Raw genomic sequence first — 20,613 nt, 5'->3', positions numbered from 1 at the left:
ACCAAACATGTACAATTAAGAGGTTGAACTTCAGAGTTTGGTTTCCCCAAGAATCGTCAAGGCATCTGCCTCATTGATGTCGATGGACACGAATGACCAATGAAACAGGAAGTAGGATGTGCTAGGTGTGTCCTAAGATGGCGGGTGGTGAGGGGGGTCATGCCTCATTTACATTTGGCAAGAGGAGAAAGGAAAGACAGAGGGACAGCAATGGGTGCTGGGGCTAGCTCAGGAAAAAACCCATCTAATACAAAAAAAAAGAAAATGAACAACCCCACATAGACACAACGAGGACAGAAACAACAGGAAGAGACAGGGCACAAGGCAGAACAAGACCTAGGCTACAAGACAGCAGACGGGGGGCGGACACAGTGGAAGGACAAAATGGTGGACGTGGGGCTAGAGACAGAAGGGAAGTAACACTGGGAGTGAGAGGTGGGGATTTGGGGCAAAGAGACTGTAACCCTGGGCCAACTGGAGCAAAAGTATGTGGGTTTGACTTCTCACACAATGGGGCTTGAAATACACGATTAAACGTCCACTATAGCCTTGGAAACCAGCAGTCAAAGAGCATAAAGTCTTGAATTTGAAATTAAATACCATCGAAAGCACAGTTCTAAATCTAGTTTAAATGTTTGCGCCAAAATTTTTGAATTTGACAACATTTTGAATTTAAAAGTACTTTTTAAATGACAGTAGTCAAGGCAACCGGCTCAACTGTTACATTCGAAATTCTGTAATAAAGTCATTAGTTTATAATATATCTATTTAACATTGTATCTAAATCCTTTCTATAATCAATTTTATAAAGTTTGTTTAAATAAAAAAAAGTTGAGTTATTCAAAGGAAAGTTCCAGCTTCAATACATGGCATTTGGAGGCATAATGACGATTATCATAAAATACTTTTACAATTTCATACTTTTAATTGCTAAATTATTCAACATTACGCCACAAATGCAACCAAGCATCATTTATATTGATCCGGATCCCTCCTTTAATTAAGGAAAAATACTTTTTGATTGGTTGAGAAAACAAAAACAACAACAACAACAGCAACTTAAACATTGACATACTGAAATGACCCCCAAATATGAATGCATATTGAACAAACGTTCAACAAAGGTGAAAGGGCAGCCCACGTATCACAAGGTGCATGCATGACAGAACGGCACCAAAACTATCCACCAGGCCTACGACTACAGTCAACACACACATCTGAGGCATGCAACCCTCCCCAAGTGCAATCCACACAATTGAAAATGTCAAAATTGGTGAATTCGTCACAGCACACACATATAATCGCAGTGCAGGAGTGTCTTTAAAGGCTCTGTGGAGAACAATGACAGTGACAAGACGAGTGAATGATGGACAGGCCCAGACGTAATCTGCTGATGCATTTCCTGCACTGATGATTTAAGTATGATGAAATGTGGATATATTAAATAAACAAGCATGCTTTTATGAGTTATTGCGTGTGGGCCTGCTGATGGGTGATGCAACATTTGGCCGTTCTTAAAACCAAGTCCGCAAGAGGCTAAAAAGTGAAGTTCGCTTCCTAGCGCCACATTAGTCGAGCGAATGAGGGCTGCAACCTTTCACCTTGTGAATTATTCCTAATCTGATTCCTGTTGCACGTGCAATACGTCCTTGACTTAACTTGAACGACTCATTAACAAAAAGGTAACAACCTTTTGAAAAGACGGCGAGGAGCTTGCCAACTTCAAAGTCGCCGGCAACAAAGCGTGCCACTGTGGCGAAGTGGGGAAATCATAAGCGGGTCTAATGTTTTCAGATGCATGTCGACATTTACGACTGCCGCTATCTGCCTCGCTTGGCTTTGAAATGCCATTGCACAAAGCTTTATCTAAGTCCTGACACATGGTCTTATAGCTCAAATCCTGACGTTTGATGTGCGATGGGTGCTCTCCGCTGCGATATACGGAGGAATATAGAAACAGTCCAATTGGACGGACACGCTCCTCATTCACTAAGACCAGGAGCCCAGCAGGCCGAGAGCGGTCTCTTTGAGGTCCAGAGTCGAAATCCCATTTCAAGCCCAATGTGGAGAGAAAGACAACTCTAGCAACGGACAGAGAAAGACAAAATAAAAAAGGCCAAAGAGTGCCTCACTCCTTGTAATTCCTGACTAGGACGTTTCGAAGGCGGCCACTTTTGGTGAGACAGTCTGTCCAGCCCCAAAATGAAGGTAGGAAGGGAAGCCAAAATAATGTGCAGCCTTTAAATGTCACCTTGAAGCTGAGATTACACCCTGTTTGATGTCCAAAACCCACAATAATCCATTTCGCTTGAAGGTAGCGAGGCCATTTGCATGCAGACGGCAGGGGTTCCCCGTATTAACATACACACCTCCGCCGCTGCAATGCAAAGCAGCCTCTGTAGGGGTTCGGACCAGTTCTAGTAATGGAAACTGGAGCATTTGGAAACCCCTGATCAACCGGTTTCGGCATGGTGTTCAATACAAGTCAAGTGCACCAAAACCTGCACTAAACACTTGTGTATTCAAAGTGGCCTTTGTTTCGACCTGTGGGTAGGGTGTGATCTAGCTTGCATTTCTATTTATACACCGAGAGAGCATGCAAGGACATGCAACACAACCCAACGTGGTGGCAGTGGGGTTCACATGCATCTACATGCGCATTCACCGAACGCAATCGTAGCATTTAGCATGGCGTACAGTACAGCTCAAGTCTTCCAGCATCTCGGAGTGGATCTGTGAGGTCTCGGTTTCCTCGTCTTGGGGACTAATTGCTATTAGGAAACATTCTGGGATCTTGCTTTATGTGGGGTTGAATGGCGGAACGGTTGAGAGCTTCATTGTCAGGCGGCAACAATGTAAGATTAGCGGCTACATTGAAACAAGGAGAATCATAATTTCTGTTATTAATTTGGCGAGGAATAGAAGAGAACTAGATAAGTCGGGGCTCAGAGGGGAAGCAATTAACTATCATGCCTGATGTAGACGGCTAACAAGGAGACTATCGAGTTAAAAAATACTGAGTGAAAGTTGTAAAAGTAATCACAATTGTTTTTTGCAGCACAACATTAGCAATCCCTGCTGAAAAAAAACAGCCTAAGCTGGTAGGCTGGTTTTAGCTGGTCTCTAAGGCTGTTTTTTTTTTTTAGCTGACCGGGCTGGTCTTAGCTGGAAGACCAGCTAAAACCAGCTGAACACCAGCTAGGATCGCCTGGGAGAACAGCTAAAACCAGTCACATCCAGCTTAAACCAGCTAAGACCAGCTAACCAGCCTAGACTGGTTTTATCTGTTTTATTTTTCCAAGCAGGGACATTAGCTCAAAAAACTGCATTTGAGAGTGTTTTAAACAAAATGTTGGTTTTAAAAGCGATTATTTAGGCAATTCTGGTCTGTTTTTGATAGCGGCTAGTGGCTAACAGTAGCTTGAAAAAAATAAAAGCGTTTTTTTTGCTGTGAACATTTGCTGTGAAAGACAAACATCCTCTTTTATTTTCAAGCTACGTCGTGTTAGCCACTAGCTGCTATCAACAACATTTCTCATTTAGCATTATTGCTAAATCCTCGCTCTGATTAGCGTGCAGCAAATGCGCTCAATGTTAGACTTTCTATATGTTTGGCAGCAGAAACAAGCTATCAGGGTAAAAGTGGCACAGATTTCACAGTGGGAACAGCCGGATATGAAAAATAAAGCTCTGTCAATAAATGCCAGACCCTGAGAGACAGAGTAGCGGCAAAGCGCACTTCATTATTTATAACCTCAAATCATGTGGTGTCGCCCCCCTCCCAACAACACTGTGTCTGTAAAAACTGAATAATTCAGAGAGCCATTTAGTCTCAGACATCACGAGATAGCCGGCAACACGTTAGCATTAGCCAAGTGAAGCAGAGGGTCTTGTTCTGTGTCATTATCCCTGACAAACGGCCATCTGAAACGAGGAGAGGGATGAGATATCAGTCGAGAGCTAGCCATCCGCACGACTGGACAAACTTGTCTGGCTGAAGGCGAGCTTTCCGCTTGATTTCTGGTTCTCCGGCTACAAAAAAACCCCACATAATGAATCGCAACCACCATAAAATGGTAAAAAGCAAAGTTTAGCGCATTCTGTGACAAGATATTTGATGCTAAATGTTGGTGCTAATACAATGACTGCGAGCGTGGGAACTATTTTAAAAGGGCAGTGGCTATTTGCACTAATTCCAAATAACAATAGATGCAATTTACACTAAGTTTAAATTTCATATTTTGCAGTTTTCCCATGGTTTGTAACTCGAGATTGCTCAAAACTGCACGTGTCAAATACCTGCGTACACTCGCATACGCGTAAACAACAAAGTATACTTTGGGCTTTAGGCTTGTTTTTTGTCTTACTCTATTGGAAAATTGTATTTTCTTGTTTATCCCAAAAAGTGTGTGGACAAATGTAAATATTATAGTGTTAGCTACCGACGGGACTTCGATATGCATATGGACCATTAATGGATTAGGATTAGCATAGAGAGACTCACAAACAAAGCACCCTCTTTTTGTTGTAATTTGGGGGTTTTAATCCAGCACATTGCAGTAATGTAAGAAGCAATCGAGACGTACGCTGGCAACGAAGGCTCGAGCGAATGATAAATCCTGATTTGATTGAGCCTGTGGACTGCGAAAGGGCAAGAGGCAGTCAGTCATCACGAGGATATATCGCTAGCTGGTTGCGACTGTGAAATAAAGTCTGTTTTCTGTGGGGCTGCGTGAAGTGCGGAGATCATTATATCTGCCAATGATCCATGTGGCACCAAAAACTAATTAGCAGAGTGAGCTTTTGTGTGCGGCTCTGTGATTCAGAAGATGGCAGGAAAACTGTCTGTAGAAACACGAGACAACAACGCACAGAAACACAAACCACATCTAACAAACCAGAAACTACAACAAAAAGGAGTTGAAAACAGAACGAAACTGAGGGTGCACATTACACAAACACCACAACACAAGGAGCCGACTAAACGAGTCGCCCCGATCCAGGAGAACTGGACGAAACAAAGAGAATCATAAAACACACAGGAATGCAACAAAGCACAACAGCGTCTTGAGGCATGCAAGCGCAGTAACATTCTCCCATCATGCATCAGGCCATGGCACTTGTTTGCTTTCAAATGCGAGATTTCCATGACAGCACATAAGCATTTTCTCTGGGCAGAAGCAATACTGAAGGATGCAAACGAGAAAAGGCCCCACAATGCAAACTTAAAAACTTAATAAAAGGAAAACGAACCCGAATTAGCGGGTTTAGTTAACACTAGTTTTTATATGCAGTTAAATCAAATCTCCCAGAATTGGAAACTTATTTAGCAGCTTGCTTTTAAACTTCGAATTAGCCCTTCCAATAGATCAGTCAAGGTTAAGGTTTTAATACATGTTGATTTTTCGATTTAATGTGGGTTAAAAAAAGTGAAAAAAGAAAAAACACACCAACCTTCTCGAAGCTCTGAGGGATGTAAAGGGGTTGATGCAGAACACAATGACATGAGGAGAAGAGAAAAATAGGGGAAACACAGAGAGAGTAAAAAAGGCCACCTCAAGGCTTTTAGCTGCTACATTTCTCTGACTGATGTCGCCTGATTATTTCTTGCGTGACAAAGTCTGCCGCGTTTACCTGCTTTGACCCAAACACTTTGATTCATTGGAAAAGCGTTCGGCCGCTGGAGTCAATTCAAGAATGTTATAACAATGCAAAATTACAAGGTCTTTAGCCACCTGAAGAGCTGCCGCTGCGGCGTTAATTACAGAAACAAAACAAAGAGACAAAAACAGAAATCAATGAAACAACCCAAAGTACCAACCAAATCAAAGCGACCGTACAAATGAAACCCACATAATTAGCATTAAAGTTAGCAGCTACAATCAAGACAACCGATTCTAAAAGCGCTGCGCTATTATCAGACGCGCCAATGGGCGGCTTGTTTCCTCCACTGTAGCTGCTAATTTCAAGTGCTGTTAATTCTAGAACAGAAAACATTTGATTGTACTCAATAATTAAGCTCTGGAAAGAAAGACAAAAGGAGACGGGATACGGTCTTAATGCAGTATGCGCATAATCAGTGAGAAATTAGCATACCTATGTTGAATTAATTACCGCTGTGGTAATTTGTATGGATTTCAGAAATCTCCAGTCACCCAATTACTGAAATGTCACTGGAAATCAGATCAAATGTTACTGAACATCTAACACTGTTTAAGGTCTTATAAGATTGTCTACGTCCGAATAAAATACCTTCCAGGTCTTCAGAAGAGAGTGAAACGGCGATAATCCACAACAGGCCATTGACTTCCTCATGCATAAGAGGTGTTATAAGGTAAATTGTTCTTAACGTAATAAAATCACCGTAAAAGTAAGGCCTCTCTCTATAGGGGTGACCCTGAATAGTCGAAGATTTGACGACGAATGTTATGAAACGAAGATCATGCCATTTTGGCTATATGGGGGTGCTCAATAGCTTTCACACATACAGTCTTTACTGCTAAATGATCATCTTTGACCGCCGCGCTGCATCTCGTAGCTTTTTTAACGTGTTGCACTCGAGACCCAGCCATCTTATACATTCATCAGCTCTGAGGTTGATACTATTACGCGCGTATTGTGTTTTTAAGTAGCCTGACCAGCCAGACCCACATCAAGATGTTGGGTCTGGGAACTCACGGTAAACGGTTGTCTTTCAAATTCCCTCTGCACGATATAGGATAGCGCTACAACCAACCAGAGCAACGAAGAAGGTGAAGTGGAGCTAGTTGATAGATTATACTTTCACCGTTTCCATTCGGCAAAACTCATAACACATCTTCCTTTCTTAAGAATGACTTCAGTACCATTCTTTGTTCTTTTCTCAAAGAAAATCTTAACAAGTCTTCCAGAGACGCGGCCAAAGCCGATTCGAAAGACCACTGTTCGCCAGCTTCTTTGTTTACGAATAGCACGCGGAACCGCTGCAACTCTGCCGTCATTATGTTAAGCCCGCCCACCGACTCTATACACGATGTGATTGGCCTGACCAGAGTTTAGTTTTTCCAGCTCGCAAGCCAACGGAGAGTTGCTAGACGACCCTGGCTGCAAATTAGATTTGCTGCCGCTAGGGTGCGTCTAGATTTCTAAGCTAGTTTTTAAGAACTGTTTAAATCATCCCCTTATGCCTTTCACTCAGACGTCAAAATATGCTGTCAAATTGAACAGATAGTGAAACTAAAGCGCGGGCGATTGAAGGCAACGGCGCAGTGTTTAAAGATGACTGACATCACAGAATTTACCGGTATTTTAGTGAGGTGTGAAGGGCCTCTTAACGGTAAAAAGCCAGAACGCTGTTGCTTATGTGAACAGTATATTTGTTAGCCTAGAAATCTAGACGCACTCTAGCGGCAGCAAATGTAATTTAGCCAGGGTCATCTAGCAACTCTCCGTTGGCTTGCGCGCTTAAAAAACCAAACTCTAGTCACGCCAATCACATCTTGTATAGAGTATCGGGCTTAACATAATGCGGTCTTTTGAATCCGCTTTGGCCGCGACTCTTGGAGTTAAGCTTTTTTTGAGAAAAGAACAAAGAACGGCACTGAAGTCTTAAGGAAAATGTGTTCAGAGTTTTGCCGACCGGATACGGCGAAAGTTTAATCTATCAACTAGCTCTGCTTCACCTTCTTCGTTGCTCTGGTTGGTTGTAGCGCTATCCTATTGCGTGCAGAGGGAATTTGAAAGATGACTGTTTATCCCGCCCCTCGGATTGAGCCTTGCCAATGGTGTGTTCCCAGACCCAACATCTTGATGTGGGTCTGGCTTGTCAGGCTACATATATTTGTGTATTTACCTGTAAAGTTATTCTGGTAACTTCCCGGGATTGCTGTGTGAAAGGCGCTAATGTCTGATTTGGCATAGAACTAGCAGTTTTACACAAGACTCAAACGGACACAGGCAGAGTGAAAGACTGGATTTTTTAGGGTACAAAACATTTCAGCCGGTTCTAATGTGGTTTTTGACATGTAAAATTATGTATGCTAATAACATGGACATGTTTAGCTAAAAAGACTGCCACTCCAGTTTAGCGTTTATTGTTGTCTCTGCAGTTAAAAAGACAAAGTTGACTATTTTAATTTATCGATCACTCAGGGTTATCTAGTTGAACTATCTGTGGCTTGTGTTTTGAATATATGTTCCCCTGCCCTTTTGCACACATTTGTTCTGCACCTTGTGACTTGATTCAGACTTATTTCATTCATTTTTATTTATTAGAAAGGTATATTCTGTTCCAATTTAATTCTGTAAATTAATTTTTGATTGTTTTTCAGTGCATCGATGTTGCGCTGTTCTTGCACAGGCAATTTAGCCGATTTAATTAGATTTGCTGACATGTGAAATCCAAATCCTGTCTGCAGTTTAGGTTTATTGATCCAAAATGTTTTTATATATTTTCTTCTATATCATTGTGTGATGTTCTGTACATCGTGGCTTTAAAATGTTATGAGGAATCGTTTTACGAATGGTTATCCACCCCACACGATTCGACTCGATCAATTCTGACTCGACTATGTAAAGTCATGGGACACCCCTAGCCTCTTGTGGTTTATTGCTGTCATAAAATGGTGGCGACTGATAGAAGACCCCAATAGTCAATCGTTTATCATTAATGATAACTCCAATTTAGTATTCTGTTTATCCATTGTTCAACCCAAAACTCTGTTTTTGCTCACCCTCATGTCGTTCCAAACCTTTAATCTTTCTTCTGTGGAACATAAAAGAAGATACTTTTTCAAACAGGTTTGAAATGACATGAGTAAACGATGAATTAAAACTATCCCTGTCCTATTTGAGATGGAGGTGGGTGAACAATAATAACTATAATAATGAAAAGACAACTCTCTGACCCATTTTATAATGTAACGGCCAGTGAATAATTTATCCAGAACAAAGTTATTTGGTACACAGCGGGGAAAAACCCATCGCTGTCGTTTTTAATATGCATTAAATAAATAATACATGCGCAAAATGCATCTGCCTCGCTTTATCAACCTGGAGATTCAAGTCGTCTGTGCTAATGTAATGCCTTAAAACAGTCTCAGACGTTCCATTATGATAATAACTACCATTGAACCAGGACAGATCGTTCATTGTTTAGATTTAGCAATTACTTGCATATACACTTCTATGTATGTGATTAGCAACATGCATATTTTGAGATCAGTTTACCTTTTTGCATTTTGATTGGCTTACTGCATTGGCCAATCAAAATCAAGACTTACCATCATCCTCTTCAGACTGAAAACTTGACCAACATACCTGTACGACCCAAGTTTCCGCCCATCAATGAGAAGACTCAACACTACACATTAAGCATGTTGTGTATATTTTAGCGTAAAGATTAGTTTATATACAACCGGCCATGTGACCAGTCGTGCATAAGAGGATCTAATTGGTTGTTTTTCGATGGGCTCCAGGGCCAGGTTGCTCCCTACCTCGCACATACAGGTTGGCAGGGGAAGAGTATCGGACGCCTTCGATGTTAGACGCCACACACTCGTACTTCCCCTGGTCGGTTTCCTCAGTGTTTTCTATCTGCAGGGCACCTGGGAAAGCAAAAAAAAATGCACCCCAAAGAAGGGGATGAAAGAGAGAGAGAGAGAGAGAGAGAGAGAGAGAGAAAAAAAAGAAGGCAAACTATTAGAGCTTTGAAAGTAGCGAGACTGTCAGAAACTATTTTATTTTGTATGTTTGGTGCGGCATCCTATCCTCATAAATTGCTCAAAGGCCTTTCCTGTTTGAAAGCCAACTTCGCCTTTTAACGCTGTTGAATCTGAGCAGTTCCACACTCAAGGCAAGAAAGATTAGACTGATCTAAATGTGTCCGAATGCATCCCGTCAAACGAAACTAGAAGCAATGTTATGGCGTTCGCAGGAGTGCTGGATCGCATCAATCAGTCCACCGGGAACTAGTCGAAGGGGATAAACCGCGGATCGGTCCCAACGGGAGGGAAGCTGGTGAGGGTCAGACTGAGCTGTGAACCCAACATCCATTAGTTCATGTCGAAATGTGCTGCACAGGGCCAAAGCTTAGCACAACACTTGAATCCCATGGCATGAATTATTTCAGGAGCTGTGGTAACACTCGTGTCAGTGCATTCTGTGGGACTGAGAATGCCTATTGGCTATACATGATAAACACTTGATATTATGCACCAGGGTTGGGTTGAAAACCAAGGTCACTGCCATGTATGCCAAAACACATGCAAACGTAAGTTTGAGGTATGTCAAAACTATACAGGTGTACAGGGCCTGGAATAACCTGAGGTCTAATACAAGTGATGGAGTTATGGGGGGTTGTGGAGTTTCAGGTAGGGGTTGGGATCGCGTTAGCCAAGTTATCCACTCTGCTTTTTTAGCCATAGTTTTGAAGGCTGTCAATGGAGAAATATGCTTTTGTTAGCCTTCTGAAAGGGTTCTGTCCCAAATTCTGTCATTAATTCCTCTCCCTCACGTCGTTCCAAACCCGTAAGACCTTCGTTCATCTTTGGAACACAAATTAAGATATTTTTGATAAAATCAGTTTTCTGACCCCACATATACCCCTTTTCCACCAAGGCAGTGCTGGTGCAAGTTCGGAGTCAGAGCCTAGTTTCAAATCGGTTCTTTGTCTTTCCACACCCAAAGCACCAGCTCCGAACCAGGAAAAGTGGTTCTTAAGTAGCACCAAAACATTGCTGGTCTAGAAGTAAGAACCGTTCATGTCAAGGGCTGGGGGCGGGGTTACCGTGACCAACAAGACGAACATAAACTTGAGATGCACCATTTTTGAAATAGCAGCTAATCGAGCTAATAGCTCCTTTGTAATCTCCGTCTATACAAATTACGGCGAGCTGCACAAATGCTTTGGATTCGCTGTGTTTTGATGCCGATGTAGGATCGTAAAGACATGAGCATCAATAGAAACGCAACGTTCGCCATTGTTGATGGAAGGCTTGTTCGAGATGCATCGGTGTTGTGCAGACCGATCGCCGTAAGACGAGTCCAAAGAGAGCAGACGACTCCTTATGCTTTTGACTCGCTCATGCGGTATGTTGATATCATACGCTGATCGTCTGCGCAGCGCCGATGCATCTCGAATTTGATGTGTTTGTGTTTCCCGCTGCCTCGCTAGCGTAGGCTGAGAAAGATGAGACGCATACAGTGACGCAAGACTGGCTCTGTGGTGGCTCTCTAGCCCGTGGAAAGGCAAACCAGTTCTTAGAAGGCTCGTCAGTCAAACCAGTTAAATACTGATAATTGCTTACTCAAACCCCTTTATCTAACCCTCTCTACTTAACTGTCGGACTCGCATAACCATCATGTTTGTAGTTTTTTAACACTTTTTATCCGAGCTTGTAGTTCTAATCGAATCCTCATCCATCTCGCAATGTTAGAGTGCTCATCGATCTGCACTTCGAATTCTGACCGGAAATAGTCGACCATCCGGGAATCTTTGGAATACTCTTTTCAGCATACTACGATTTGGGACATACTAATTCTTTTTTCGAATACTATTTAGTACGGATAGTATGCGAATTGGGACGCAGCATATGTCAACAGTGTAAGAGTTGATTAAATTAAGACTGAACCACTGTACGCACATGGGGTATTGACCTTGAAAGTGTTTATTACATCGCTGTCTATGGAGGGGCCTGAGAGCCCTCGGATTTCCTCAGAAATATCTTAATTTGTGTTCTGAAGATGAACGAAGATCTTACGGGTTTGGAACGACATGAAGGTGAATAATTAATGACAGAATTTTCATTTTTGGGTGAACTAACCCTTGAAGCCAAATCCCTAAAAAGTATTTCGACTCCCTGGGAAAAACATTTTTTGCAAGCAACATTATATTAAACTACATGTGATCAATTGATTTGAGGGTTCTTAACAGCGTAGGGGGTTGTATTTGCTCACTGGCTTCCGTAAGTTAGCCACTCTTGCATTTTGAGCCGTATTTCTAAAGTTTGTCAATGAAGGAATAAGCTTTTTTTAGCCATCAAAATGCTGTAGTTACAAGAGGTGAAAAGTAACTCATTACAAATACCTTTGTTACATTTGTCAATTTTTTTCTACTTCCTTGAGTAAAACTCAATTGTGGTCATTTTACTTGAGTTGAATAAAAATACAGTATTCAACTTCGCTACATTTATTTTCCCCAAAAGTACAAAGTACTAAGGTGCTGATGGAGCCAAACTCCTGCGGTGGAGCCCTGCGCTTCAGCCAATTACAGACAGGTCTGACTCGCTTCAGCCAATCACAGACAGGTATGACTCGCTTCAGCCAATCACAGACAGGTATGACTCGCTTCAGCCAATCACAGACAGGTATGACTCGCTTCAGCCAAATCACAGACAGGTCTGACTCGCTTCAGCCAATCACAGACAGGTCTGACTCAGTGCCAAACCAATCAAAACGTCCAGTTCAGCTGGGGGGGCGGGGCGTTCAAAATGCACTTTGACATTCAATCGCTGGCGCTGCCGTTTTGAATCAGTACTGCTAACGATTCAATATTTTAGTGAATATAAGTGAGCTATGCTCATATTCTGAATTTAAATTGTAATTTTGGCAGCTCTTGAAATGGGTCAAAGCATTGATATTATCAGAGCACTGAGCTGTTGAAGTAAATTAGAAAACGGGGCTTAAAATAACGCTAGAGTACTTTGTAACATAGTTTTTTTTAGCAAACTACTTATTTACTCTTACTCGAGTACAAGTCCTGAAAAACAATATGACTCAAGTAAATTATTTCTTAAGTAGCAATATTTTTACTTAAGTGCATTTTTTTAGTACTCTTTCCACCATTGCAAACAGGGGCTCATTTTCTGAAGCCAAATCACCAAACCCAACCCCCCAGGGAAAAATTTTTGTTTTGCAAGCAACATTATCACTTTATTATACTATGAGTGATCAGTTGTTTTGAGAACACTTTTAGCACACACTGTAAACCCTAACGCAAAAAAATTATAAATTGGTTTGAGTAGAGCCAACTCAAATAAAACGAGTTCAAACAAATGAGTATTTAGAACTTTCTTTTTCTTTTGAGTTCACAAAACTGACACATTTTAAGTAAACTAAATTTCTTGATTGTTTTGAGTTTTATGAACTCATTTCTTTTAATTTAGACAAACTTAAATTTAACCAAAACTGGGCTGGGATTTCTATTTCCCAGCATGCTTTGCCATGACACTTAAATAGGGAGAGTAAATGCTGTTATATAGATGTTATGATCTTTTTTGAGCAAGATAGATGTTAAGGTGAAGGTTTTATGTTTTGCTATGTTAGTTTAGACGAGTTTCTGTAATGTTGGGGGGTTTCGGGGCAGTCCCATCAAGCTTAGTTTGAGATGTAAAATGTTCTATATTGCTGAATAAATATTCAGGTTTACAGTGTTTGATACCCCGTCTGCTGCTGAAGAGATCCAGGCATTTACAAATGACAGAGTTCTCATCAAGCAAAGGTGACAGAATTCAGTGTCGCCTAAGCAAACGGGATTGAGATTACGGAGACAGATAGATCTATTCGGGAACCACCAACCTTTACCCACTAGGCCGCCCCACCCCGACTCTTCTGGCTTTGAGTACTCCGCCATTGCTTTTCGACAGGTGCCATCAACACCGTCCTCGCTCCTGGGGAGGCGTTCATTCTGGCCGAACGAAGACGTCAACCTTCAGATGCCGCCACATGCGGCGACAGGACATCAACAGCAGGGACTCACGCTGCGGTTTAAGCGCGCCGTCTGCATCCTGTGGAACATTCTGTGTGCCAATGAGATTGCGGCTTCTGGGTCGATGACTCACACCTGCTCGCGGCGGATCGACAGCATGATGGGATCAGGGAGTTTAGAGGCGTGGCAGGGGGAGACGAAAATGGAAGGTGGTTTCTAGAGTGTGTGCGTTTGTGCACGGATCGTTTGCTGTGCACATTGGCGCGGCGGGCGGCCGGGCGACAGCAGGTGGGCTTGGAGAGCGTTCTAAAGTCTCCTCAGGTGCGCAGCTGAAGGAGAACCGCTCACGCGCAACCTGTGCTACGTGACGGAAAATCTGGTGGAAATCTCCGTCCTTCTCCGTGTCAGTTCTGAAGCCTCCGACTGCAGAAAACAGGCACGGATTTGAATATTATTGGAGCAGAGTCTGATAAATAAACCATGGCACAGTGGTGTGCCAAGCTCTCGGGGAGATCTGAATCCTCCCCATCGTTCTTTCTCATCTTCGCTGGGGTTGTAACTCTTGCGATGCCCTTTTCTATGAACAGTTTGAGTAACGCCATTGAGGAAATCTTAAGCATATCCAAATTCATTAAATACAAATGAATTCCCAGCGGCTCCAAAGCAAGCACATTTTCTCAGGGCTCCTTCCTGCCTGAACAGGACTATTTTGGGTACTCCTGTTTGCCATTCAGCCGGCCGACGATTCCCCACTGACTTCATTACATATTTGCAGCTGTGTTCCCCCCCCCTTGCCTGTTTCCGCTTGGGTTTGGATAAGCTCACTGAGAATATTTGATCTGGGGGAGGCTCTCTCAAATCCATCCTTGTCCTTACTGATCAATGGTATGGAGAGGAAAAGTTAGCATAAAGCTAACTAAGGTTTCTGCGTTCTCGTTTACCGTCCTTCATATTTAACAACAACAACAACATTTCCAGACAATGTTTAACATGTCGGAAACTGAACAAAATGTCTTTGATCCTTTTCACTCAGCCAGAGAATGTTTTCAGTTATTATCTTTTATGTATAATTGCATTTTGAATTCCCATTATTCTCCCTGCCCGTGGCGTCTTTGAGGCTGCTGGTGTAGCCTTCAGTTAGCGGCACCGCTAACAACAAAACAGGCTCTTATCTTACTTTACCCAATGGTGTCAACCTCAGAGAGGAGTAACGCAGCACAAAACCATTTTTGTTGAAAGGCAAGTGGAAGACATTTTCTGAATATCCAAGCCACAACGCAACCATCACGTGACATGAACCATCTATCCATCTATCTATCTATCTATCTATCTATCTATCTATCTATCTATCTATCTATCTATCTATCTATCTATCTATCTATCTATCTATCTATCTATCTATCTATCTATCTATCTATCTATCTATCTATCTATCTATCTATCTATCTATCTATCTATCTATCTATCTATCTATCTATCTATCTATCCATCCATCCTTCCTTCCTTCCTTCCTTCCTTCCTTCCTTCCTTCCTTCCAACTACATATCCATCCATCCATCCATCCATCCATCCATCCATCCATCCAACTACATATCCATCCATCCATCCTTCCTTCTTTCGATCTATCCATCTAACTATCCATCCATCCAACTACTTATCCATCTAACTATCCATCCATCCAACTACTTATCCATCCATCCAACTATTTATCCATCCAACTACATATCATCCATCCATCCATCCATCCATTCAACCAACTACCCATCTATCTATCTATCATCTATCTATCTATCTATCTATCTATCTATCTATCTATCTATCTATCTATCTATCTATCTATCTATCTATCTATCTATCTATCTATCTATCTATCTATCTATCTATCTATCTATCTATCTATCTATCTATCTATCTATCTATCATCCATCCAACTACATATCCATCCATCCATCCTTCCTTCTTTCGATCTATTCATCTAACTATCCATCCATCCAACTACTTATCCATCCATCTAACTATCCATCCATCCAACTACATATCCATCCATCCATCCAACTACATATCATCCATCCATCCATTCATCCAACTACCTATCTATCCATCCATCAATCCACCTATCCATCTGTCCATCCATCCATCCATCCATCTACCTATCCATCCATCCATCTATCTATCTATCCAACTACATATTTATCCATCCATCCATCCAACTACATATCCATCCATCCATCCATCCATCCATCCATCCATCCATCCATCCATCCTTCCTTCTTTTGATCTATCCATCTAACTATCCATCCATCCAACTACTTATCCATCCAACTACATACCCATCCATCCAACTACATATCATCCATCCATCCATCCATCCATCCATCTACCTATTCGTCCAACTACATACCAATCCATCCATCGATCCATCGATCTATCGATATCGATCTATCTATCTATCTATCTATCTATCTATCTATCTATCTATCTATCTATCTATCTATCTATCTATCTATCTATCTATCTATCTATCTATCTATCTATCTATCTATCTATCTATCCTTCTATCTATCTATCTATCTATCTATCTATCTATCTATCTATCTATCTATCTATCTATCTATCTATCTATCTATCTATCTATCTATCTATCTATCTATCTATCTATCTATCTATCTATCATCACCCATCCAACTACCTATCATCCATCTATCTATCCATCTATCCACCTATCCAACTACCTATCATCCACCCACCCACCCATCCACTCATCCATCCATCCATCCATCCATCCATCCATCCATCCATCCATCCATCCATCCATCCATCCATCCATCCATCCATCCATCCATCCATCCATCCAACTACCTATCCATCCATCCATCCATCCATCCATCCATCCATCCATCCATCCATCCATCCAACTACCTATCCATCCATCCATCCATCCATCCATCCATCCATCCATCCATCCATCCATCCATCCATCCATCAGTGGCACCACTAACAACAAAACAAGCAGTTATTTTACTTTACCCAATGGTGTTAATCTCAAAGAGTAGTAACACAGCACAAAACCATTTTTGTTAAAAGGCAAGTGGAAGACATTTTCTGGAAGTCATAATCACGGATTGTGAAAAGCTATTTTCTGGGAATTCTCAGCTGTGTCCTTTAGACTGGCCATTAAGTGTTTTTGTCACGATCAGCCGGAGTTGGCGTGAGCTTGTGACTGACGGACACGCGGTAGCTGTTGACCTGCAACCGGTCGGGGCTTTAGCGACGGCCTTGGGAGACAAAGTCTTGTCATCTCCCGTCATCCGTCCGAGTCCGGATCATGGGGGAAAACAGGCTGGGCTGTCTGTTAAGTGGAGGCCGTGTCAGGAGGCAGCTCTGCCAGGTGTGGAGTCGAGGGGAGCGGCGGACCGTGACCAGTGCTACCGTGCAGCTGTCTATTAGAGCCTGTGTGCACGTGCCGCTCGGCATGCTTGATTAAGCTCAGAAACGGCTCAACCATAGGGAACCGGACCATCTTCAACACACACACGATTTCCAGCACCTACAGTCCCATTTGAGTAATTCAATTAGTGGCGATGCTGGGGCATGATTGATTTGTTGGAGGGATCGACCCCATTCGTGTTTTTTCCCCCTGTATGAGCGGAACTGATTAGAGAGAGAAAAGCAAACTAAACCCAAATAAGTTGGCAAAACTCAAATAAATCGAGGCCAATTGGGATCAAGAAATGTAAAGTTCAAGTAAGCAGTAAATTGGTGATCATTCATTTTAATTGCTCTTAACTTCCAATATTTGAGTAATCTAGTTCATACATCTAACTTAAAATCATCAACTTAAATACTTTTAGTAGTGGAAACTTTCAATAAATTCAATAAATGCTACCTTGCTAATTGGTAACACAATGCCAAATCTACCTATTCGTCCAACTACATACCAATCCATCGATCTATCGATCTATCTATCTATCTATCTATCTATCTATCTATCTATCTATCTATCTATCTATCTATCTATCTATCTATCTATCTATCTATCTATCTATCTATCTATCTATCTATCTATCTATCTATCTATCTATCTATCTATCTATCTATCTATCTATCTATCTATCTATCCATCCATCCAACTACATATCCATCCATCCATCCATCCAACTACATATCATCCATCCATCCATTCATCCAACTACCTATCTATCCATCCATCAATCCACCTATCCATCTGTCCATCCATCCATCCATCCATCCATCCATCTACCTATCCATCCAACTACATACCCATCCATCCAACTACATATCATCCATCCATCCATCCATCCATCCATCCATCCATCTACCTATTCGTCCAACTACATACCAATCCATCGATCTATCGATCTATCGATCTATCTATCTATCTATCTATCTATCTATCTATCTATCTATCTATCTATCTATCTATCACCCATCCAACTACCTATCATCCATCTATCCACCTATCCAACTACCTATCATCCACCCACCCACCCATCCACTCATCCATCCATCCATCCATCCATCCATCCAACTACCTATCCACCCATCCATCCATCCATCCATCCATCCATCCATCCATCCATCCATCCATCCATCCAACTACCTATCCATCCATCCATCCATCCATCCATCCATCCATCCATCCATCCATCCATCCATCCATCCATCCATCAGTGGCACCACTAACAACAAAACAAGCTGTTATTTTACTTTACCCAAAACCCAAATAAGTTGGCAAAACTCAAATAAATCGAGGCCAATTGGGATCAAGAAATGTAAAGTTCAAGTAAGCAGTAAATTGGTGATCATTCACCCCCCCCCACCCCCGCCCCCCCCAAAAAAACCCAACATAACAGAAACTCTTCTAAACTAACAAAACATTAAACACTACGATATCTCCCACTTAACGTAAATCATTTGAGCATTTACTCTCCCTTTTTAAGGGTCATGGAAAAGCATACTGGGAAATAGAAATCACAAATTTAAGTTTGCCTAAATTAAAAGAAACAAGTTGACAACTCAAAACAATGAAACAGTTCAGATTCCTCAAAATGTGTCCGTTTTGAGAACTCAAAAGATTCTAAAGACTGAAGGAAGTTGTTTAATTTGAGTTGGCTCTACTCAAAGCAAGCGTTAGGCTTTACAGTGAAGCTGGATATAGTAAGAATACTCTTTCGCATGCTTAGGATGACCGGCGAGGTTTGCTGAAATGTGCAGTATATACATCACACTTACATTTCTGCGTTTGGCAGATGCTTTTACCCAAAGTGCAGCATTACCTCAGCTCGAGCGTTCCCTGGGCATCAATTGCTAGCGTAACGCTCAGCAGGAATGCTACAATTAGTGCTATCACAATGCATGATGTACGGCAATCCCAGAATGCAATGCGCTTTTAGCTGACCTTTCATTTTTCAGTGTGACGAATGACTTGGAAGTAATTATAATTTAGCACTTATCTATTTTTTTTATTTTTATGAATTCATCTCCAAATAACGTGTCTATTTCAGACAATCTCAAATTAAATTGAATTGACGTGTTTATTTCAGAGATCCTATTATTATTGGGTATTTTGTCTATTTTTCAGTTAAAACAATCCCTAAAACAAGATAAACTTACTTCGGAAGCAACTCTGCATAAGATAATGAGGCTTGTTTTAATAATTTATGAAAATTTATGAAAACAAGCCTCAATATTTGATGCAGTGTTGCTTTAAAATACATTTATTTTGTTTTATGTAGGCAACCCATCACAATACATTAATTAGACATGCTTTATGATTTCTAAAATTTAATTTAACCATTAAAATGGAGTCAGATGGAATCTATCCATCCATCCATCCATCCATCCACCTATTCATCCGTCCATCCATCCAACTACCAATCCGTCCATCCATCTATCCATCCATCCAACTACCTATCCGTCCATCCATCCATCCATCCATCCATCCAACTACCAATCCGTCCATCCATCTATCCATCCATCCAACTACCTATCCGTCCATCCATCTATCCATCCATCCAACTACCTATCCGTCCATCCATCCATCCATCCATCCATCCATCCAACTACCTATCTGTCCATCCATCCATCTACATATCCATCCATCCATCTACATATCCATCCATCTACATATCCATCCATCTACATATCCATCCATCCATCTACATATCCATCCATCTACATATCCATCCATCTACAAATCCATCCATCTACATATCCATCCATCTACATATCCATCCATCTACATATCCATCCATCTACATATCCATCCATCCATCTACATATCCATCCATCTACATATCCATCCATCCATCTACATATCCATCCATCCATCCATCCATCTACATATCCACCCATCCATATACCTATTCATCCATCCATCCATCCACTTATCCATCCATCTACCTATCCATCCATCCATCCATCCATCCATCCATCCATCTATCTATCTACCTTTTCATCATCCAACCTCCATCAATCCACCCATCCAACTACCGCTCCTTCCTTCCTTCCTTCCTTCCGTCCTTCCTTCCTTCCTTCCTTCCTTCCTTCCTTCCTTCCTTCCTTCCTTCCTTCCTTCCTTCCTTCCTTCCTTCCTTCCTTCCTTCCTTCCTTCCTTCCTTCCTTCCTTCCTTCCTTCCTTCCTTCCTTCCTTCCTTCCTTCCGTCCTTCCTTCCTTCCTTGCTTCCTTCCTTCCTTCCTTCCATCCAACTACATATCCATCCATCCATCCATCCATCCATCCATCCATCCATCCATCCATCTACATATTCATCCATTCATCTATCCATCTATCCATCTATATATCTATCTATCTATTAAAGTGGAGTCCAAAAAAAATTAAACAGAAAGAATTTGGGGAAAAATAAACGGATTTCAAAGGACCCTGAACACAGCCAACATTCCTCTCC

The 20,613-nt window shown here is 41.6% G+C and overlaps 1 protein-coding gene across 13 annotated transcripts in view; it reads right to left on the bottom strand.

The window, feature by feature from the left end:
* ptprsa (protein tyrosine phosphatase receptor type Sa) overlaps positions 1-20,613 on the bottom strand; it is a 268,495-nt gene that overhangs the window by 73,165 nt on the left and 174,717 nt on the right. For 12 of the 13 annotated variants that reach the window (XM_079807164.1, XM_079807157.1, XM_079807163.1 and 9 more), the window contains one exon: positions 9,474-9,584. In XM_079807164.1, coding sequence (XP_079663290.1) covers positions 9,474-9,584 — 111 coding nt within the window. Of the gene's footprint in view, positions 1-5,454; positions 5,626-9,473; positions 9,585-20,613 lie in introns of those variants that run through there. The other variant, XM_079807168.1, reaches the window with a different exon arrangement.

Source organism: Gobio gobio, assembly GCF_949357685.1.
Source record: "Gobio gobio genome assembly, chromosome: 24".
NCBI lineage: Eukaryota > Metazoa > Chordata > Actinopteri > Cypriniformes > Gobionidae > Gobio > Gobio gobio.
The sequence above is the reverse complement of the archived record's forward strand: the minus strand, read 5'-3'. Positions and strand labels throughout refer to the sequence as shown.